This window comes from Crinia signifera, chromosome 2, assembly GCF_055691185.1.
Source record: "Crinia signifera chromosome 2, ASM5569118v1, whole genome shotgun sequence".
Taxonomy (NCBI): Eukaryota; Metazoa; Chordata; class Amphibia; order Anura; family Myobatrachidae; genus Crinia; species Crinia signifera.
This window is the reverse complement of record NC_139218.1, coordinates 170,433,820-170,458,781: the sequence shown is the minus strand read 5'-3', so window position 1 is coordinate 170,458,781 and position 24,962 is coordinate 170,433,820. Positions and strand designations below refer to the sequence as shown.

Here is a 24,962-nt window from a genome sequence, read left to right as displayed (position 1 = left end):
AGTAGATTTTTACTTTAAATACAGTAGCCCCCCATGGTCTTAATGAGCGTTTGGTATGGAGTTCCTTTATGTGAATATTGTCTTATCATGAATCAGCTGTGGTGGTTTGAATGCGATTTTCCTGGAGCAATTCGCTATATGTTGACTCTTCAGATATTATCTGATATATGATGCCACCCATACCCAAAGTTGATACATGAATGTATCCTACTTTCTTGATATTTTGTGTTCTGGTTTATATTTTTGTTTTGAAAGGGATTGGGAGACCCGCACCATAAGTTTAGTGGTAATAGTTTGTATTGTTTTGTGGGTGGAAGAACGGTCAGCCTGCCAGGAGTTTTATCCAAATACAATTCCTGACCTGCTAGGGTGCAGCCCCCTGATTTAATATTGACACATTTGAAACAAAGAGAAAGAAAAGAAATCAGTTTGGACGGGACGCACTCCTCACCCACAATGTCTATTTTAGACTCTTTATAAAAACATACCTATAATTAGGTGTATACTTTATTGGTGTATATTTACACATTGACCTAACCGGTCATCATTTATTTTGGAGGTTCTCAATTTTATTAATTGTATGCAACCTTTTTTATATATGTTCCCTTTGCAAGGGATAATATGTAGCGAAATTATTAAAAACAAAGTGAAGATATAGAAGAAAGGGTTTAATAAAGATTTAAAAGTATCTCTGTGATCTGTTTGTTGCTGTATTTAGTTTGCTTAATTTGTTGCAAATGTATCCAAATCTGTATTTACTTTATAATAAAGTGAATTTCCAAGTCTGCTATGTTTCTTGTCTAGATTCGATTTTTACATTCCTCCTTTGATTCTTTATGTCACACAAATGTAGTATTCATTGGAGTATTTAATTGTGTATAAATCGTCTTATTTCTATTCAAGCTTTGGTGTATTAATTCTGAGTGTACGTTTGTATTTTCACTTACACATCAAGTCTCTAAATGCCTAGTATCCTAAGATACAGTAATTCATCCCAAACACCATGTGAGAGGGGTGCTTGCCGTTCAGCCCGGCACTCTCTTCTATTTAATGTTTGGGATCGGGGAAGATTCCCATGGGGGTGCGCGCAGTGTGTGAGGGTCACAGCTGCTTGTGTGTATAAATGGTAGTACGAAATGGTGCACGACTGTGATTTTATTCGGGGATGTACATGTGTATAGACACTATACTTAGATGCTTTTATTGCAATCTATAAATGAGTTATATTCTCAAAGGTGTATCACATATCAATGTTAGATATTTTTATTGTTTATAGCAAAAAAGTGTGATTTTTTGCATACACACAAAGAGATCACTAGATTGGATCGCGGTTGTGTGTCATATAGTTGTGCAGATTTTATTAGTACTGGTATTTACTTAGTGATTAATTCCCCTTTCATCTGCACACTGATCAGTATGATTCACTTTATAGATGTTGTTAATCTCATCACATCTTGCGTACACATGGAGCAATCCCGAAATTGGTTCCTAAATTGGACTTGTTTTCAAGCAGTATTTAATCACCACCTGTAAATGGTGGTGATTAAATACAACACAGTGTTTCCACACCTTTTAAACACTAGCCGCAAGGTGTCAGAATACTAAGAGTTGCGGATGTTTTTAGTACAGTAGACCGCGCTTGCAGATATTTGCACTTTGGTAGTAAAGCAGTGGGGATGTACATGTGTATAGACACTATACTTAGATGCTTTTATTGCAATCTATAAATGAGTTATATTCTCAAATGTGTATCACATATCAATGTTAGATATTTTTATTGTTTATAGCAAAAAAGTGTGAATTTTTGCATACACACAAGGAGATCGCTAGATTGGATCGCGGTTGTGTGCCATATAGTTGTGCAGATTTTATTAGTACTGGTATTTACTTAGTGATTAATTCCCCTTTCATCTGCACACTGATCAGTATGATTCACTTTATAGATGTTATTAATCTCATCACATCTTGCGTACACATGGAGCAATCCCGAAATTGGTTCCTAAATTGGACTTGTTTAAAAGGTGTGGAAACACTGTGTTGTATTTAATCACCACCATTTACAGGCAGTGGAAAACAAGTCCAATTTAGGAACCAATTTCGGGATTGCTCCATGTGTACACAAGCAGCTGTGACCCTCACACACTGCGCGCACCCCCATGGGAATCTTCCCCGATCCCAAACATTAAATAGAAGAGAGTGCCTGGCTGAACGGCAAGCACCCCTCTCACATGGTGTTTGGGATGAATTACTGTATCTTAGGATACTAGGCATTTAGAGACTTGATGTGTAAGTGAAAATACAAACGTACACTCAGAATTAATACACCAAAGCTTGAATAGAAATAAGACGATTTATACACAATTAAATACTCCAATGAATACTACATTTGTGTGACATAAAGAATCAAAGGAGGAATGTAAAAATCGAATCTAGACAAGAAACATAGCAGACTTGGAAATTCACTTTATTATAAAGTAAATACAGATTTGGATACATTTGCAACAAATTAAGCAAACTAAATACAGCAACAAACAGATCACAGAGATACTTTTAAATCTTTATTAAACCCTTTCTTCTTCTATATCTTCACTTTGTTTTTAATAATTTCGCTACTTATTATCCCTTGCAAAGGGAACATATATAAAAAAGGTTGCATACAATTAATAAAATTGAGAACCTCCAAAATAAATGATGACCGGTTAGGTCAATGTGTAAATATACACCAATAAAGTATACACCTAATTATAGGTATGTTTTTATAAAGAGTCTAAAATAGACATTGTGGGTGAGGAGTGCGTCCCGTCCAAACTGATTTATTTTCTTTCTCTTTGTTTCAATTATATTTTTGTTTTGTTTATGTGTATTTTTTTGTATTTTTTTGTATTTTTTTGTGTTCTATAGTGTTAATATGTTGGACATGTCCTATGCACTTTTGGTGATGGTTTTATGTATATAATTTAGGCAAACTGTAGTCATGCTGGTGGGCCTGGGATAGTGTGAGTACCCGGGTTGCCGGCTTGACTCTGGTGCAGAGCCGACCAGGTGTGTGGCCATGGCTGTGTGCGAGGCATGCTGGGTCACACAATATACTTGCCATGTCTGCATCTTAATGTTATGTGTTGTTTTAAAGTTTATATGCCTAGGTTGTGATATACGATAAGGTTCTGTCCCCTAGTAACACCTCCCATCAGAGCTGATCCTGGCTTGTTATGGCGTTGCTATGGGAGCGGCGCTCACGTGGTGGGAGCCGTGGTCGTGTGCTCCTGATGTGACGTCATGACGGCTTGGTCGTGAGTGAGGTTTCCATGGGAACGGCTGCGGCGTGTGGGAGACGCCTGCAGCTGCTCCTGGTGCCTACTCAGACCGGGGCAGTAATCGATGGTGATGCCAGCAATGACACGCCGGTACCGCAAGCTAGCGCGGGTCCCTGGGCTGTGGGCGCTCGCACAGTGAGAGGGGTGTGCTCGCACGCCTGTGGGGCTTGTGCTGGTCGCCGGCCGGTCTCTGGTTACCATGACAGCGGGTCATCGTGTGTGAGGCGATGACGCTGCTGCTGTGCGCCAGAGCCGGCTGATGGGCGGTAAGGGGGTGTGTCTAGCGTGGTTTGGGGCGGATTGGCGGCAATGGTGGAGGTATTTAAATGACACACACTGTTATGATGATTGTACCTGTTGAAAGTCTCTTGAGGAAGGGGTTGAGCCCCGAAACGGCCCGTCGAGGCGAATAAACTTAATCTTGGTTTCATCCAAATATTGCTGCAGTGACGTGCTTTACCCTTCTTGAAGGGTTCCTGCTCTCTCTCTCTCTCTCTCTCTCTCTCTCTCTCTCTCTCTCTCTCAAATGAATTTCAATAGCTTTTATTCCAGCATAAGCAACGTTCCGATACCGTTAAGGTATTGTCATCAGGCTAAGAACAACAAGAATACAGAATAACCATACCTTAAAAACACACCCGGAGTGAAGCACGCCGGCGTCGATGGTGACGTCAGCGGCGGCCGCCAGACTGACGCACCTAGTGCACCCGTTACCTAGGTAACATAGTAACAACGGACAGACATGTAAACATATCCAAAATGCAATGACATATAACAGCGGCAGTGGATGCTATAAATCAGCAGTAAATGGTATTACAAGCAAGTGCTAAATAGTCAATATAAAGGCATATAATATTATAGGATAACACAATTCTCATGTAATGGGAACATCAGGGCTAGAGCAACGCAGAAATCCCAGATTGCTCATTGAGACCATTGGGGGACAGTGTCCCTAGTCTCATTATCCACCTCGCCTCACATTTTGAAAGTGCCGCACTCCGGTCACAGCCCCGTATTTATTGGAAGTGACACTTTGCTTAAGCATCACAAAATGTCGGGCGACCGGCTGCTCACTGGTACCCATTGCCAGCGCTTTTCTAATCGCTGAACGCTGTGCCGCCATGCGCTCTTTGAATGACCGTTCTGTTTTCCCAATATACGATAGTCCAGAGGGACATATAATTTGGTACACCGTATATTGGGAATTACAGGAGAGCGTATGGCGGATTTGCAGTGGTCTACCAGTGCGTGGATGGTTAAAAGTGGATCCTGCAATAAGAAACTGGCATGTGACACATGAGCAGCGAATGCAACCCAATTTACGTGTATTGCGGGTATTTTTACATGGAGAGGCATCTGATTTAACAAGCATATCTTTTAAATGTCTAGAGTGTTTAGAGCTCATAAGTATATTGGATGACTTATCCCCTGTTTCCGGATCCGATTGTACCAGGGGCCAATGTTTACGAGCGATGCACTGTATATTGGGGCTCATATTATTATTTGTGGTTACCCAAGGAATTATATCGGAGGAGTCAGTTTTGGGTGACTTAGGGGATAGGAGCTCACTCCGACTCAAATGCATCACTCTTTCCTTGGTTTGCAGTAGCTCATTAATAGGATACCCTCTATTGTGAAACCGTGTAATCATCTCATCCATCTGCCTGGATGCATCCTCTGGATTGGATACTATACGTGTCACTCTCAGCATCTGGGAGTACAGGATACTTCTCACAGATGCACGTGGATGACAGCTAGTATACAGGAGAGCATTGTTCCTATCCGTAGGTTTAGAATAGACACAAGTGTTTAACAAACCTTCAGTAATCGTGATAGACACATCCAGAAAGTGAATCTGGTGTGCATCACAGCTGTAGGTAAATTTGAAGGGGTTATCTGTAGAATTATGCAGATCAATATACTAACGCAATATTGATGGTGGCCCCCTCCAAAAAATGAGGTCATCCAAATAGCGGTAGTATTGGATGTTATCGAAGAAAAACTGTTGTTCAAACTGAAACATAAAGGCATTGGCAAATGAGGGGGCTACCGCCGCCCCCATGGCCATGCCCATAAGTTGCAGGTAAAAAGAATTATTGTACAGAAAGTAATTCCACGACTATGTCGACATTAGGACCATCATACGCGTCATTGTTGGCCAGAAAGTGTTTCAGTGCAGGTAGTCCCATGTGGTGGGGTATCGCTGTATAGAGCGAACATACGTCTATCCAGAACATACAGGTCCCGGTCTCAAGCACAGGTAGTTGTTGTAAAGACCGTAAAAGAGCAGTGGTATCCATCAAGTACCATGGGTGATTGCGGATACATGGTTGTAAGATGCTGTCTAAGTAGATGAAGAGAGACTACATCAAAGAATCCCGACGTGATAACATCATTTTTATTTAACCCTTTAATGTAACGCTGAAATGAATTCACTCAACACCAAAATATAGAAAAATGCTTTACTTGAAGAATAATGAAAGATAATAAAAGATAGCTTGATTACATGTATTGCAAAGGCCAAAGCAAACTTAACACACTAAAAGATATATTAATGGACTAATTCCTTAATAAAAAACCTTAACCCAAGAACAGAAGACGGGGACAGAATCAGCCAGTACCTCAGGGATAATTACCTGCACCCCCAGCTCCAATCACGTGTCCTCTGAGCTGCTTCCTCATTCGCTTAGCTACTCCCTCCCAATATTTATACTTTATTCAGCTCAGTTACTTCATTATTCATATGGTCTAAAATGTGATTGGACAAGTCAGTATTAAATTAATGATATTATAATCAGTCACGTCATCTTGGAACTGGTAACTAGGAAGAGAAATGTCGAGGTCTCTTTGACCTGGAGGACTTGGGGTCTACGCATGCATACCCAGTTATCTGGTTAGTTTTAATTACTTGTAGACAAAACTGTGCAGACTGACTGTCTGTCCTTGTCTTCTGTTCCATCAATATTGCATTCTTAGACCCAGAAAACCAAAACATTTATTCATAAGAAATTACTTCTTTCAGCAGTATTCTGGCTCCTTACGCCATTTTGTAATACATTATGCAAGCCATAACTGACAAGATGGTTTCTGCTTCTGACTAACACAAGCTGCTTAGCGCAAAGGGAAGGCCTCATACGCCGTGGCTAGTATCCTGTGCAACAAGCTAATGCCATCTGCAGCAATAACAATGAAAACATTATAATAAAAGCATAATATTATTGATGCGTTAATTTCTGTTTTAACAGTTCCATCCTCTGAACTTAGCCATATCTCCAAAGAAAGTTCATATCTCTTGCAAAATGCATCATTTGTTTCTCTCTTAATACATTGGAAAACCTTCTTGAAGCATTTCACTAGTATATAGAAAATCAACAATATTATCTTGCCAAAAAACATTAAACTTCTCAAAGCATATATAACGTTGACTATGCGAACCAGTTATCTGGGATTCAACCAATTAAACCAACTGTAGGGAATCACATCACTCACACCTGTTGTTTAGTAAATTAATTTTTTCTAACCCAAATAATTTCATTAAATTTTCCTTTTAACGTCACCATCAGTTTAGTATTTGTGATGTTTGTACCATATTTTAATTATGTTCACAACTCCAATCAAATGTTATAATCTGGGGATAATGTAAATAAATGTTTCTTTTAATATACCATATGTAACTTTCAAATGTTCACGTTGGATTACCACTGTATTAATTACAATAGATCTTGTTTGTAACCATTTAAAAACCTTAAGTTTGTAAATATACTATACTCCTTGTAGTATTACATCATAGCAAAATCATGATGGAAAATGAGGATCTCTAAATCCAATACTACTGCATATCCCGTATATGGCCATCCTGATGGTGACAACTACAATCTTTGTAGATGATAGTGGGGTGTCAGAGATATCAGGTCTAATTGGAGAAATTTTGCTTTAAATATTCCTCACAATCATGTTCTAAATCCTGCCTTTCGTCCATCCTCTGGGACTCCCGGGTCCCACCAGGTAGCAGAGTAGCAGGATTTAGTGTACCACACCTGACGATGGTCAGGTCATGTGGCGCTGGGAGCAAAAGTTCCCAACTAGAGAACCATGCACTGAAAATGTGTCTTGTCCGTGAGGAGTTCATTAGAAAAGATGTAGCATTAGAGAAACATAGTGTGCGGTGTCCTGTAATTTCTATACAAGGGCTGCAGCAGCTGCCACAGTCCTTTAAACATGTTGGTAAAGCAGATGCCACTCGGTCAAGTGCGCAACTGTAGCACCCGATGGGTCTATGTGAACCCCCCATGTATATGTGTTCAAACTCCCAAGGCCACACTGCTTGTTGTTCATTACAGTAAAGACAGATATATGATATATCTGATATATCCAGTGCTGTGGTTTCTGTCAGTGCGTGTATCAGAGGCTCAAATGAAGCAATGATGTTATCAGTATACTGTACTTTGTCAGACTTGTGTACAGTGTCAATTAGATGTAATAGTAATAGAAAAAGTGTCAGTAATAGAATCCTGTAAATAATTTAAGCACATCATTAGATCATACACATATTGAATCAGCATTGTGGTAGCAATCATTCAACTTATTGTGGGACATAGTAGGGCTGTCAATAAAACTTTGGCTTAATTGAGTCCACGTATATTGGACTGTGCTGTAAATAAATGCAATAAGTCCTGACTATCTGCTATTTGATAACAAGAATAACCGTAAAATGAGAAGCATGTGATGGGATTTGTACCAAAATGACAACTGGATTAGGCACCACAGGGACCTGTGATTGCACTATCCCATCAATTGCGCGCAAATCCCAACACATGCTGTAATCATGGCCATTGGCCCTAAAGACTCAAAACAGCGGTGTGTTACATCGACTATGTGTGCGGACTAGTATGCTTTGCTGCAAGAACCTTTTTATGATTAGAAAAAAATAGCAATTTCGGTGTGTACTGTGGAATACGTGGAAGTTTTGCATCTGGGTTTAATTCAATATGTACTTGGTTTACCTGCTGCATCAGCCCAACCTCCTGCATGTCAGTGGTCCAGATATGCTCAGGAACCCGTGACAACATCTGCGTTATTTCTTCTGGAAAATGTGAAACACTCTCAAACAATAAATGATTAGGCAAATGCAAGGTAACCAGAACACATTGAACCTCCTCTTGAACTTTATGGGGCATATTAAGGTAAATACCATCAGGAGTGCAATATATCACACAGTTCATTTTAATGAGCAGATCACGTCCCAACAGATTGATTGGGACATGTTCTGCCAAAATGAAAGCATGCACACATGTTAATGGCCTTCCTTTCAATAAGGAGGAAAAGAGTTTCCCCTGTGCTGGAAAGGCATGGCCTGCGGGTTAAAAGTACCTCTACCTCTGGGTGCTACATGTCTAATTCCATAGGTATTGTCACGATACCCAAAGTGTGGATCCCAATTTTGTGCCCTGATGTGGGTGTTCTTGCCCCATTGTGTAGCCCCGCTGTCTCCTAGAGACCTGACAGTACTGGCTAACATGTCCCCATTTGCCACAAGTATAGCATGTGATGAGATTTCTTGGTGTCCTAGTGACGTATTGTGTCATTGGAGACCCAGAATCCCAGCCATAATGTGTTTGTAATTGGCGTATATCAGCACTTGGTTTATAAGGGCTTGGATTAAAAAAACGAATTATCTCCTGTCCTTTGGCTTTCTGTATTTCCTTCTGTCTAACGGTGTTAGCATCATGCAAAACAGCCCTTTCAGTAATCATAGTTGGAGTCTCTGCCCTCCAGGTGGGGGTCTCTGTTTGTAATCTAGATTTAACTGAATCCACTAGCCCCTCCACCAGAACACTAACTACTAAGGCTCTGTGAGCGTCCTTAGTGTCAATATCTTCTATCCCAGTGTATTTTTTTCATCTCAGTCATTGCCCTGTGATAGTAGTCCCTTACAGATTCCTGTTGTCCTTGCTTAATGGTAAACAATTTCAGCCAATCTACTCTAGGAGGAAAAAGAGTCATTAAAGCATTACAAATACTTGTGATTACAGTAAGGTTAGTTGTATTAGCATCACGATTATCAGTAGAAATCCCCATTGTACCCCAGGCAGCAGTGGTGTCAACAGTGTCTGGCAACGTGGCTCCTAGCAGTGACCTCCAATCCTTATTTGTGGGTTCAAGCGAATAACCAATAGTCTTAATGAACTGACAACATGCGGTCAGATCCTTACGTGGGTCTGGAAAATCCGTAAGCATGGAACGTAATCGTTACGAGACCAAGGGGCATCAATAACCACCTTGCGGTCTGGATTTCCCCCTTCTCCTGGCAGAACCATGCTCCTTAAGGGCATCAACAATGATTCTGCTGAGGTACCTGCAGTTTTGGATTTACTTTTTTTATCAGTTTTTTTCTCTTTAATAGTAACAATTTTTTCCTTAACATATTTTTTTACTTTAGAATCAGGCACATCAGATAACAAAAGAGTTTCCTCAGTTAACTCATCAGTCTCTGAGTCAGATGTCTCAGATGTAACACTCTTGAAATCCTCTTTAGAGGAATGATCACAAGTAGAAGGTCCACTAGGGTATGCTAGTAATGCAATAGCTGTAAGCTCAGGTATTTTATCAGCCTCCCCATCGTCATCAGAAACAACCGACTTCACTGCACATGCCTGAGACACAACAGGGTAAAATGACAGTACAGGAGGGGTTAAAACCTGAGAAATTGAAACAGCTTTAGATGAGACAGCTCTATGCCCGGAGGGAGGCAAAGGAGGAGCTGGAGGTGGTGACAGAGATGATGACAAAGGTGATGACAGAGGCAAAGGAGGAGCTGCTGGTGGCGACAAAAATGGAGCCAGAGGTGCACCCTGGGTTGGCTGATTACTGTCCTGTTCTGTAATTTTCCAAAGCATAGCCTTTTGCTGCCATGCGGACAAACAATGTAATTGCTTAATTTTTCTTTTCTCTTTAGAAAAAATTATCTTGGATTTAAGATGTTCTAACACTGACTATTTAAATGTGCCTGTCATGGGAAATTGGTTTGTAGATTCCCTGGTTATTTTATACCAATTTGGAACAAACTTCACACTGTCCTCTCCAAATTTGTCCCTCATGATATCAAATGCACTCTTTTCCCCTGAATCACGCAATAAATTAACCTCTTTATTTCCTCATTCCAATTTCTTCCCAGCCTTTTCTTAAATGACCTGGCTAACACCGTAGCTCTCATCTCATTATCCGCACTCATCATTGAAAGACTTGTAACCTATCTTCTGCTTTAAAAAGAACAAAAACAAAACCTATTTTTTTTTCAACTCCTTAATTCCAATTGTCTTATCACGTTCTTTCCCCTAACCTAAATCCTTGAAATAACCTACACCTTTCCACTCCTTCACTGAACAGACTTAACTATCCAGTGAGATATTACAATCTTTTCAAACAAATGTTGGTTAGTGGGATATACTATCTCAAAACAATTCCTTCACCCCTATCACCAGATCTTTCGCCAAGATAAGAACCTTTATTAAATACTCATTGCATCACACGCCAATTCCAACAGTGGAACTTTTCACACCTGCTCACACTAGTCACGTACTCAAAACATTCTGGGATCCCATACAAATGCTTAAAAAGGTGTTACCTCTTTCAAGAAAAAAAAAAAAAAAAAAAACTCCACACACTGTCAACTGTTATCAGTGGTGTACCCCACCCCCTACTGTCCACTGTTATCAGTAGGAAATCATCTGCTGTACACCGTTATCAGCAGGTATACATCTGATGTCCTCTGTTACCATCAGGCCTACATCTGCTGTCCTATCCTGTTATCAGCAGGTATACATGTGATGTCCTCTGTTACCATCAGGCCTACATCTGCTGTCCTATCCTGTTATCAGCAGGTATACATCTGGGGTTCCTGTTACCATCAGGAACCCCCAAAAATAAATTATATGCTACCTATACCCCCTAACTGTGGCCACAGTAATTACACTATCTTTTTTTTTTAAGGACCCACCCCCAAAGTAACCCTAAAACAATAAAGAAATCAAATTAACCACAAAAAAAAAAAATAAACACAAATAAAATGAATCTAAACCCACAGCAGAAAATCAGCTGCTAATGAATCTCTCTAAACCTACAAAACTGCCAAATCTGTAATAAAGCTTATCCTGATCTTATTAGGCTAAGAAATTTTCCCATCAACCTTATTTATTCTGTTTGAAACACATTTAGAGATATATCACTATCATCCAAGGTTACTTGAATTAATACATCAGTGCACACTTCTTCAAATTCTGTAATGAATAAATCAAGTCTGTAGACATTAAAAAAAATATCTCCAGAAACAGATCCACACCAATCAAACCGTCTGCCAAATCCAATACAGCAAAATACAAACAATAAAAACACATTGAAACACAAGTAATAGGTGTCTTCCCAGCCGGGAAACCGGGAAAGATGAAATTATGCACCCCAGCTCCACGTGATCGGCGGCCGTCCAACCACAAGAAACGGTACTGCACAAATCTCCTCCCTTATCACAGAATACAGTGTCAAAAAACTACCAAAAATAGTAAACTACTTATTTAGTCTTAGAAATTCAACTAACAACAATCCTTATACAGATGAACTTAATTCATACAAAGAAATATTCAACAAAAACTATGTATCGTAAATACAAAATAGCTTAAAAAAAATACAAATGAGTAAATATAGAAGTTAAAACTTAAAAGCTAAGAATATATTATAACTAAAAAACAACAGCTATTTTCCAAGTTTAAATACTTATTGGAAAAAAAAAAAAGAAGCAAAAACAAAACTTTAATTAGTACAGAGAGAGATTGTTATATTTTTTTTCCCTTTTGTTATTACAAGTTTCTTATCAGCTATGTCTCACTGACTGAAATGTGGGAACGGGCAGGGGATTATTTCACTGTGCCCGCTGCCAAGACAGAGCTGACAGGCTGGAAGGGAGAGGTTAAATTTTTAACTCTCCCTGCTCACAAACTTGAAAGGAAAAAAAAAATGTCAGCGTTACCTTTTTTTTATAGTCATATCAAAACCTATCTATTCTAAGGGTAAAGAACTTTCTTTTTTTCAAGTAATTTGGCTTACCACCATTAGAGACATTGAGAGATAGGGCCTTATTTTGGTTCACTCTTAGAGGCAAATTCCTTCTTAGATGGGTAAAACCATGTGCGCTGCAGGGGGGCAAATGTAACATGTGCAGAGAGAATTAGATTTGGGTGAGTTATTTTGTTTCTGTGCAGGGAAAATACGGTCTGCTTTATTTCTACACTGCAATATATATCTCACTTTGAAGAAAAACCCCACCCAAATCTAATTCTATCTGCACATGTTATATCTGCCCCACCTGCAGTGCACATGGTTTTACCCATCTAAGAAGGATTTTGCCTCTAAGAGTGAACCAAAATAAGGCCCATAGAGAAAAAACTGCACTAATCACTTGTGCAAACTCAAATTCTCTCAATCACTGACAAGGGTAGGCACCAATATTATTGATCTCGCTGGGGCCTCCATGATTGATAACACAGTTTTAATTTAACCCTTTAATGTAACGCTGAAATGAATTCACTCAACACCAAAATATAGAAAAATGCTTTACTTGAAGAATAATGAAAGATAATAAAAGATAACTTGATTACATGTATTGCAAAGGCCAAAGCAAACTTAACACACTAAAAGATATAATATTAATGAACTAATTCCTTAATAAAAAACCTTAACCCAAGAACAGAAGATGGGGACAGAATCAGCCAGTACCTCAGGGATAATTACCTGCACCCCCAGCTCCAATCACGTGTCCTCTGAGCCGCTTCCTCAATCGCTTAGCTACTCCCTCTTTATGCCCAATATTTATACTTTATTCAGCTCAGTTACTTCATTATTCATATGGGCTAAAATGTGATTGGACAAGTCAGTATTAAATTAATTATATTAATGATATTATAATCAGTCACGTCATTTTGGAACTGGTAACTAGGAAGAGAAATGTCGAGGTCTCTTTGACCTGGAGGCCTTGGGGTCTACGCATGCATACCCCGTTATCTGGTTAGTTTTAATTACTTGTAGACAAAACTGTGCAGACTGACTGTCTGCCCTTGTCTTCTGTTCCATCAATATTGCATTCTTAGACCCAGAAAACCAAAACATTTATTCATAAGAAATTACTTCTTTCAGCAGTATTCTGGCTGCTTACGCCATTTTGTAATACATTATGCAAGCCATAACTGACAAGATGGTTTCTGCTTCTGACAAACACATGCTGCTTAGCGCAAAGGGGGAAGGCCTCATACGCCGTGGCTAGTATCCTGTGCAACAAGCTAATGCCATCTGCAGCAATAATAATGAAAACAGAGTATAATAAAAGCATAGTATTATTGTTGCGTTAATTTCTGTTTTAACAGATCATAGGTCGTCCCGGTGGGTCATCCAAGGGTTTATGTACCTTTGGAGTTCAATAGAAAATGGGGACCATCGGATGTGTGGGAAGTAGTGCTTGCGTCAATTTCTCTGAGATGAATTTATTATCCACTGCCAGTTGGAGCAATTCCTGTAGGTCTCGTTTAATGATTTTAGTCGGATCACAGTGTAATTTTCTGTAGATGTTAGCATCATCGAGGTGTAGCATCACTTAAGCGTGATACTTGTCCATCATCACCAGAGCCCCACCTTTATCTGCGGGGCGGAATACCAGAGAATTGTTGTTCGCCAGATTGTTTAGCGCTGATCGTTCATTTTTGGTGAGATTATTACGACGGAATTCTGTTTCACAGACAGATTGTAATATTTCCTCGTTAAGGACACGTGTGAATGTTTTGATAGATGCATTAAATGACTGTGGGTCATAAGTCGAACGTGGGAGAATTTTAACCAGCTGTTTGGGCAGTTTCTCTTCTGTCGACACGGTCAGAGGGTAGATATTATCAGATTTAGGCTTGTTAAAATGTTCCTTGAGGCGTAATTGTCTAGATAGGCGGTGTTGCTTAATGGTCCAATCAAGACTATTGAATGAGACAGATGGCATGAATGACAGGCCCTTTGACAGTTCCTGTGTTTCTGTAGATGACAGTTCATAAGATGAAAGGTTAATAATTAGCGTATCGCCCTCTGTGGTGGTTTTCTTGCGCCGCTTCCTCGTGTTCTTCCCACCCCTTCTGGTGTGTACACATGCCCTCCTGTACGTGCACAGGTCGCTACACCTAAAGGGGCCACTTGTTGGGGTTTTCTTGATCTACCACGTGTAGAGTCACTGCTTGAGGAGTTAATCTCTGTTGAGGAATCATTATCTTTGTGGTGGTTACCACGGTTGCGGCAAAATAATGTTTTTTGTTTCCCTTCTTCGCCAGGCACTGTCCACTGGTAGACACTATGGGTCTCATAGTCCATGTCGACCTTTGCTTTTTTATCTTTTTTAAATTTTATTAATTCACGCTTATAGATTTGTAGCTGCGTGTTTAACTTTTCATACCATGCTGTACTTCTATCATTCTCAAGATTTGCTTTATGGGATGCTTCAAATTCTGCCACTTTTGCTTTGCATGCATTGACCTCTTTGTTAGAATGTTCAATAATGAGTAGCATCCAGTCAAACGCGCATTTATTGGCAATTGGCACCCATCGCTGACAAAAAGCTGCATCATGTTTCCCTATGGTTGGTGAATTTAAATACCGCATGATCGATCACATCCCGCTATCCTTGCGGGGTGGTGACCGGAGTGCGGCACTTTTTTTTTTTTTGAAAAATATTTTTATTAAGCACTTTCATGTACATTATGAAATGTTTTGTTATAATAGTTGAACATCGTTTCAATAAAAGAAAATTTTACACCACATTATGACATTAACTGTTGATTTCACAATATTTGTTTTTTCGTATCCGTTATAGTTAGAACATACTTGTAGTTGTTTTGTTCAGATCTTACAGGTAAGTATAGTATAACTATTAATATTTCTTTACAGAGTGATGTTCTAGGAATTCGCCGATATTAGCAACATTACAGGTTAATTATGGGTACAAAGTGTTATCACAGAAAAAATCAAAATAAGTCCAGAGATGGACCTATAAAATCAAAAAGGTGTGCTCCTCTCTCTCGCCCCCCCCCCCCCCCCCACCACACCCCCACCAACTCCTAAAAGGAAAGAAAAAAAAAAAAAAAAAACTATGTCCCAGCTACAGGGTGATCTTCGGATATCGCGCGTAATAGATACCAGGATGTGTCTTTTAGGCTTTTGTGTATTTGTTGTCTCACTTCTAAAGATAGTGTAGCTATGTAGCTTTCCCACATTGAGAAGAATTTTTTTACCTTGGATTCCTTACTTAAAATGGTTTTGACCCAGTCCATTCTAAAGAGATGGAAAAGTGTATGTTTAAATAAGGGAAAAGTTGGGGGAGATGGTGATGTCCATTCCTGTAGTATGGTTTTTCTTGCGGCTGCACTAATGGCGAGTAATAGGTCTCTGCAGCCTTTTGTTACTCTTAGGTCTGAGGGGATTACGCCTAATATTGCCCCATCGTCTACAAATGGGACATAGTTTACTAGGTGAGTTTCTGCATATCTTTTTCGGACTGCGGCACTTTTAAAATGTGAGGCGAGGTGGATAATGAAACTACGGACACTGTCCCCCAATGGTCTCAATGAGCAAAGCAATCTGGGATTTCTGCGTTGCTCTAGCCCTGATGTGCCCATTACATGAGAATTTTGTTATCCTATAATATTATATGCCTTTATATTGTCTATTTAGCACTTGCTTGCAATACCATTTACTGCTGATTTATAGCATCCACTGCCGCTGTTATATGTCATTGCCTTTTGGACATGTTTACATGTCTGTCCGTTGTTACTATGTTACCTAGGTGACGGGTGCACTAGGTGCGTCAGTCTGGCGGCCGCTGCTGACGTCACCATTGAGCGCCGGGTGGACGACTCCCACTCTCAACGCCGGCGTGCTTCACTCCGGGTGTGTTTTTAAGGTATGGTTATTCTGTATTCTTGTTGTTAGCCTGATGACGATACCTTTAACGGTATCGAAACGTTGCTTATGCTGGAATAAAAGCTATTGAAATTCATTTGGAGTGCGGCACTACTTACTGGGATTATATAATTACTACAAGTGCGAGCACCCACACAAGAACTTTATCTGGGAGGCTGTGACGGGCTACTCCGTATATATATATATATATATATATATATATATATATATATATCTCAAAGAGAATTTGATATTGTGCAAAGTTTTTAAATACCAGTCCTTTTCTGTGGAACTACAAGTCCCAGGATAGATGAAGAATAATCCTTTTCACTGCTTCCTCTGCACTAAAGTCTTTAAATAAGACTGTCTACTTCTTAATGTACCCACAATGGGTTCCTGGATCCACAGGATAATTGACTTCTAGAGAGATACACTGTAGATAGAAGCACTCCATAGTGCAATTAAACAAGTAAAAAGTTTATTCACTTTAAAAGGTTTCCACGATTGGTGGTGGTAATAAAATAACGTACCAAATATGGCGGTATCAAGAGCACATACTGACAGCATAAGATCTGTAGATTTCCTTCTGCTAGTCGGATCGGTTACACTCCCCGTCCATCCTGTTCGGATGATTGACGCTAAGCCACTCGTCTGATTGGTGTAATTGACACACGGACAAATAGAGGTGGCTGACTGATGCTAGGCCTACCGTCAATCATCCGAACAGGACGAACGGCGAGTGTAAACGCTCCGACTAGCAGAAGGAAATCTGCAGATGTTATGCTGTCAGTGTGCTGTCTTGATACCGCCATATTTGGTAAGTTATTGCATTACCACCACCAATCGTGGAAACCTTTTAAAGTGAATAAACTTTTTACTTGTTTAGTTGCACTATGGAGCGCTTCTATCTATCTCTCTAGAAATATATATATATATATATATATATATATATATATATATATATATATATATATATATATAGTTTAGTATAAAGAGCACTCACCAGTCTTCCAAATTCAATGCAGATAAAATTTATTAATACATCACCAGGATTTCAAAGTAGATGTCGACGTTTCGAGCCACTGCGGGTCCTTTGTCAAGACAAGTGATGAATGGGTCACAGCCCCAGAAGTACATTCCACCATATCCCCATACATTGTATATATACACCAGAGGCCAGAAGTGCCCCCGCCGGTCGCCAATTAATCAATTACATATTCTTAGTACATGTTACGTATATAGACACTGTCGCCCATGCATTTATAGCCATGTGAAACTTAATAATCAATCCAGGTATGCTACTTACAGTGCTTTCCTGCACGTGCCGAGGCTGCTACAGCTTCACAGCGGTTATCTCCGGCGTGCGTTCCACTGCCCTGGAACGCACACACCGGAAGTCGCTGGTAGTTCCCGTACGGCGCCCCGACACGCTGCTTCATCTCTGGTGATCCCAGCGGGGGTTCGTGGTCTCCGGCGGTGCCCCGGCGAGGTGGTAGGAGATTTGTCTGGCTATCAACTGTGATAATATCTTGTGGTACCCAGCCTGCATGGGTTTTCAAAAATGGCGGGTGCTAGAATGAACACTATAGTAACTCAGAGGTATAGACAGTTTTAGATGATTGCGGGTACTTATTTTGATGAGTGCGCCACATAACTGCTCAGACCTTCAGTTGCATAGCCTGCATGTGTGTATTCCAATGAGCACACAAATCTGTGAATTAGCATCTCCACCATTGTGTGAGTGACAGCAATCTCACTCTGTGAGAGTGCTGAATCTGCACTTACCCACAGGCTGTGATGGTGTACCATATCTGTATTGCACAAGGAACACGTCCATTAAGGCGTCAGCCTTAATAATCGTAATTTCATTGCTTTTTGGCGTTTGAGTGGAAGAGTTACAACAGGTTTCAGAAATGCCAGATCATGTGTAAGAAGCCTTAATGCATGGGTCCTCAAACTCCAGATGTTGTGAAACTTCAAATCCCAGCATGCCTTGCCACAGTTTTCCTATAAGGGAGTGTTAAAACTGTGGCAAGGCATGCTGGGAATTGTAGTTTCACAACATCTGGAGGGCCGCAGTTTGAGGACCCATGCCTTAATGGGACATGTGAAACCATCTTTGGAATTTCATAGCTTTTTTTCAATTTATTTTTTTAAATTCTGAAATGTAAAATTTCACTGTAAGAATAAACTTTGGATTTTTAAAAATGTTTAAAAATACACACCCTTGGCAATGAGCATTACCACTAGCTACAAGCATTACAAACCCCTGGCAATGAGTATGACACCCATCCCAGAGCATGAAAGCCCTGGCAATGAAGACACCCATCTCATGAAACCCCTGGCAATGAGCATGACACCCAGTGTCTAGAAGCTATCCTGTAGGGCATAATGTATCATGGGCATTGCAGTGTGGGGCATATTATGCAGGGGATATTACTGTATGGGGCTTAATATGGTGAAAAAATGTTCTTCCTGTGGTGGCAAAGGTCTTTTGGTGCAGGGCCAAAAACTGGGGTGTAAGGTAGTCTTCTCCAGTGAGCAGGTTCAATTAAATATTCTATATAGATTGTATTTAACTCCGGACAGCATTTGTAAATTCTCACAAGATAGATGTAATCGATGCCCAAAATGTAACGCAGCTGGCTGTGGATTTTTGCACCTTTTATGGGAGTGTCATTACTTGCAGAAGTTCTGGACAGGAATAGAGAGAATACTAATGGCCCTTGGGCTTTCTAGGCAATACTTTTTACCCCTGGCAATCGTCCTTGGGGAGTGGCCTAGCAATATACCCCCAGCATTTATACACCTTTTGATTAATCTTTGTGCGATTGCTAAAGTAGTCATTGCTCGTACTTGGATGGCCACGGATCCAGGAATGGATCACTTTAGTCAATCTAAATATGGAGCATGAGAAATGTATGTATTATTCCAGAAACTCAATCGATAATTTTTTTGCGATATGGGGGAGGTGTTTTTTTTCAAAGTACTATACTACACACATTTGTAATTCTCTTTGCGGTGTAACTTATATTGATACTAAGTTTTTTTTTATTTTCACTAATGAAAGTATATTGCTGAGGTCCTAACTAACATGTTGCACATTATCAACAAGATTAGAATTTGTGTGCTTTTTTTTAGTCACTATTTGTCACATTTGCTCTATGTGCACCCTATTTTTTGGATTTAACTAACACTATGTTGAATAATTTTATATTGGTTGTACTTTACACTTCACTGAACTGGAATATTAATTGACGTTGTGGCATGGTTTTTCGTGTGTTCTAGAACACTATAACAATAGTTATATTTTTTCATGTCATTATTTGGTTGGGGTTTTGATTATACGCTGCATGTTATCAACAAGAATTGAACTTGGAATTTTTTTTTATTCACAGATATATAATCACTATACGCAATTTTTTTTTTTGTATCAAAACATTTGTATTTGATCAAACACTGCCCTTTAACTTAATATAGGTTGAATTTTATATTTTTGGGGAATATTAATTGTTGTTGTGGCATGGTCCCATTGTGTGATCTAGAAATTAGTACCACCAGATATAGTAAAAAAAAAAAAAATGATTCTCTTCTTTTTTGCTTCTGTAGCCGGTCCTCTATATGGCCCATATAGAGGACCGACTACAGAAGCAAAAAAGAAGAGAATAATTTTTTTTTTTTTATGTTATGTGGAAAAGTACTGTACTGGATTGTGTGTTATTACCTGGAGGCTCCCTCTTTATTTAACTGAATGTGGCTTGTAATGGAAGTGTATAATTACAATAGTATTTATATGCACTATGTATTGTTTTAGCTGTTGTCATTGTTGTATATGTGTTGTCTTAATATGCTAAAATGTTTCAATAAAGATGATTATAAAAATAAAAAAGAAATAAAAAAAATACACACCCTTGGTAATAGGTACACACACACCCTTGGTATACAGGTAAAATACACACCCTTGGTATACAGGTAATGTAGTAAGTTAGGGGTAATTTCCCACTAGGTTCATAACATTCATATGCAGATAATCAGAGTAATGGAGGGCAAATTCCTCTGAGGTTTATATTATTCAGTTTTAGCATACACGTAGTTATTGTCTGTAATTTCAGGGGTAGATTCCCCACTAGGATGCATGCATATTTATACTCCAAAACCTCAGTTAGTTACCATTCCCTGCAGATCAGGACAAAGAGGGTTCTGATTCTTTAATTACAAGAAGCTAAGGACAGAGGGACAGGCAATATTTGTATCCGTATTGAAAAACACAATTTAAACAGGCGATACAATGTTTGCTGCACTTGTATTTACAATTCAAATTTGCAGGTCTAAGTAATGTCTCTATGTCTTAGAGATACTGCAGAGTGAGGTGCAACAGCTCCACCTGTTGGTAGGTGGGAGATTGACACTTATTAAAATCAATACAGTGCTATGTTATACGAATACTCCCCAAGTATGGGTACGGGTATTCCCCTGACTCTTTTCAGATCTCTGTCACAAATACTCTTGCCTAAGCCTCTCGGGTACAGTTTTGCTAGGACACAGGATACATTTAAATTATGAAAAATACATTTCCTAAGCTAACACCAATCAGTCTATCTAGCGCTACACGGACAGGACACGTGTTTCGCTATTTGAGCTTCTTCAAGCTGACCACCAGACTGATCCTATGCTTGAATATTTATTAGATCCACTCAACCAATAGCTGGGTTCATTTCCGTTACATGGTCAGCTTGAAGAAGCTCAAATAGCGAAACACGTGTCCTGTAGAGGTGGGGAATTCACCCCAGAAGACATGTATTAAAATTGTGTCTCAAAAATCCAGGTAACATATCAATGCAGTGTATCAAGCCTAAGTGAGGCATAAATTGATAAATATTAGCGGCGGACAAATAAAGGTCTTCTGACTGGTGCAGACCAAACTTTGTATAAAAGGACCCGAACGGGGAATGTACCCCCATTAATACTAGTACTAACACCGACAGTCGTATCTGCCTACATTTTTAAAATTCTTTAAATCACTATTTTTCTTCTCTTTACAAACACACCATGTATGTTGATTAATGTGAAAAAAAAACCTTTTAACCTCTTATTTCGCTACCAGTGGTGATCTCCTTATCCAATTTTCTAATAAAGATAAAAGGAGTCCCCACGTTTTTAAAGAAAATTGAAAAGGAATACCCTCCACAATTTCTTAGATTATTCACAAGGAGTGCATCCATACAAACCCTTCTTTTTCTCTTGCTACTTTTTGTCATATAAATTGTTTGGGATAGCACCCCCACTGTTGTGAACAAACACACAGTGGAATCCTGCCCACTGGATATAGGGCATCAATATATATTTAATGTGTGCAGAATTCCCCCCAAAATCCCTAGTCACAGAAAGTACCCTGTCCCCTCACGTCCCCTCACTTATCTCATACAGTTGTGATGAAAAGATGAGACAAGCAAAATACATTTCTGTACAACATTACATAACCTACATAGCAATTTTCTAGTCTAATAGAAACTAGTCATCCTTTCTCATTCAGTATCCCAGTTGTTTACTACTGATGTAGGAATCTGTGAGAGAAAGCGTCCCTTCCAAACATTTGGGTTAACCAATCCTTCAAGAATTTTTCCGGGGTGCCGCCGTCCACCCTTGCTTCAAGTCCCACAAACCGGTCATTATTGCAATGGAGTCTCCCCTCTATATCTGATATTTTGTGGCGCATAGCAGCCATTTGCCCAGACATGATGTTAACTCGCGTCTCCACCTCAGTAATTCTCTCAAAAATTTTTGGGGCATCGTTCCTTAATAGCATTATGTCAGATTGTACTTTATTGATCTGTTCCATAAGGTGCAATTCACATGTGCTGACTGCCCCAAGAACCTTTTGTAATGTAACATTAGAGGAAAGAGAGTCACTGGACCCCTAATACCCCTTTCACACCGCACTTGTTAAATGGTATATTGCTGTTTTTTTCCCCATTTTAAAACATTTAAGGCTGCAGTGGGAAAGCACCAGAGTTCATTTACCTGTTAAAGATAACTGGTATTTCAAAACGTTTAAAAAGCAGAGTCGTACACATTTCAGAGCCATTTTTTATGCAGTGAGAATGGCTCTGAAACGGTATTTATTAAAAACAACACACCTACAGACCTGTGATAGTCTGGCTGCCTTGAAAAGTGTTCAGGGGATTAAATGGGTTGACTGATGTGAATGGTATTTAAACGGTATTTAAAACTGTAATCTATTGCAATGTGAAAGCTCAGACGCGTTTTTTAAAACGTTTAGGCAGTGTGAAAGTGGTATTAGAAGGGGTTATATGTGGAGTATTGGCCTGTGACCTACTCGCAGCCTGAGTTTGAGACCGGGCATATTTCTCAAGACAGGCTGCAGCAGTGTTCTGAACCATTTTCCCCATGATTGAGATATGCTATCAGGAAAATTCTTAATATACTCAACAATAGGCCCACTCGTTGCAGCCTGCAGGGCAATTTTTTTTTCATTTATATATGCAGTTACAGCCGAGTAACATCACCTAACCAGAATATGGAAATGCACGAATACTGATCAGATTTCAACCAAAGTGTCACAGACTGCACAGGCCCCCTAAAAAGTTATGGGAGAGTAATATCCCCTCTCAGTCTCTGTCTTGCGTCAGGAAATGACTGAACGAATACCAGCTGATTACCAACAGACAGACTTGGCTCCCCTGCAGCACTGTCTCCTCTCTAGCAAGTTAAAGAGAATAAAACAGGAAAAATAGGCTTACTCACCGTCCTGGTCTGGTTCTCCAAGCCTACAGACCTTTAGCAGGATAGCTGTTCTTCTTGTTGAGAGGCGTGCTGCCCAAACCTTTAGGGACTTGTATAGCAGGCACCACACTGCACTGCTGTCTCCTGTCAGGCAGCTACCAGGACCCTCATATAGGCTAGGGAGTCAGCAGGAGACATTCCATGGGGTGTGCAGCCTTGAAGGGAGCCCAGGATAATTAACAGCCCCCAAGAGATTGAGCTCCTATGGCAGAGTGAGGAGGGCGAGGGGTCAGCAGGAGGGCAGCTATACAGGGTGCACTCACAATGAGCCTGTCACCGCCGCTCAGCCTGCCGCTCAGCCCCGGGTGTTCGACTACATGCCAGTGATAGCCCAGGTGATGATTTACAGCCCCCTCCCCCCCCCCCAGATTGCGTTCATACAGCGAGGCAGGTAGAGCATGGAGTCAGAGGGAGGTACACTGTGCTGAGCGTTTACACGGTGGGCATAGCACCCCCTGCTCAGCACTGTCTGATTGACAGCACAAGGGAAAGGATGCGGGGGAGCAGCTTCAGGCACAGGGGAGCTGGAGCTACCTCCTCACACACACGCCGCCACCCCGATACTGTACCTCTTAATCCGTGGTTAGTCATGATTTTTGTTCTAATGCTGCAATTTGCAATATTAGTATACTCTTAGCATAATTCACTGAATGAATAATAGGTTTGCTTATGAAGTTTAGTATTAATGCTGTTTTATGTCCCTTTTTCCTTTATACTATGATAACATGCCTTGCTACTGTCTGGATTCAAACATGCTCAATGTTTGTTTTATCGAGTTGTTTTAATCCATTTTGTGCACCTTTGTGCCATTCAGGTAAAGTTGCACCAGGCTGCAATGGAGCTCACGCTAACCCCATTCAACGTATTCCTCCGCTCCACTTTGGATTTGTTGCAGGAGAAAGACACAGCCAATATCTTTAATGAACCAGTTAATCTTAAGGAGGTAAGAAAATTAGTGTTACTATTTCTAATGCTGGCCATATGCTAGATCAACTTTCATCCAACTAGTTGGTTGGATGGAAAAAAAAATCTGGTACTGGTACTAGATGGTAGCAAAGGTAATTTGTTCCCAAAATCTGAAAAGGGACAAAAACCATTGTTTAGATAAGGTACAGTACTATACTTGAATATGCTTGATTTAAACAATTTGACAATGTTTTTGTCCATTTTCCTGGGTTTGCGAGAAAATTTCTGATTTGTTATTTGCTCCAATACAGGACCATATTTTCAGTTAATTAAACCAACTGGTTGGATGAAATCTAGTGTATGGCCAGCGTAAGTATAAATATCTGTTATAGTCATGCAACCTAATACTTTGTATGGCATCTCCTCAGGTTCCAGATTACATGGATTTTGTTCTGCATCCTATGGACTTTTCCACAATGCGCCACAAACTTGAATGTCATCAATATCCCTCTTTTCTTGCTTTTGAGGATGACTTCAACCTAATTGTCTCTAATTGTTTGCGTTATAACTCTCGGGAAACTGTGTTCCACCAGGCTGCTCTACGCCTACACCATCTAGGTGCAACAATACTCAATCATGCAAGACGCCAGGCAGAAAGCTTTGGATATGACCCACGTACTCTGATGCACCTACCGGAGAAGGCCTACACTAATGACTACTACCGGTTTTCATGGGAAGAGGGTGAGAACTTTTTTTGTATCATGAGAGTTTGCAGCATAGTTAATGCACCTACATGTACCTATTCATTTCTTCAGATTCACAAAATAAGAGTCTCTATTTTACACACATTCACATCCTGTAGTGTTTTTATAGTTTTGTTTTTAAATAACTGCAATATTTATGTATTGGAGTTGCTTGCCACTCACCTAAATGTGGGAAGGTGAGATCTTTGCAGTATGTGAT

At 39.9% G+C, this 24,962-nt stretch overlaps 1 protein-coding gene across 1 annotated transcript in view; it reads left to right on the top strand.

Annotated features, from left to right (window-relative positions):
• The window catches only part of LOC146060209 (bromodomain and PHD finger-containing protein 3-like), a 587,893-nt gene that overhangs the window by 315,201 nt on the left and 247,730 nt on the right, over positions 1 to 24,962 (top strand). Inside the window, 2 exon segments of the mRNA XM_083173193.1 lie at positions 23,908 to 24,036; positions 24,428 to 24,740. Of these exon segments, the coding sequence (XP_083029319.1) occupies positions 23,908 to 24,036; positions 24,428 to 24,740 (442 nt within the window).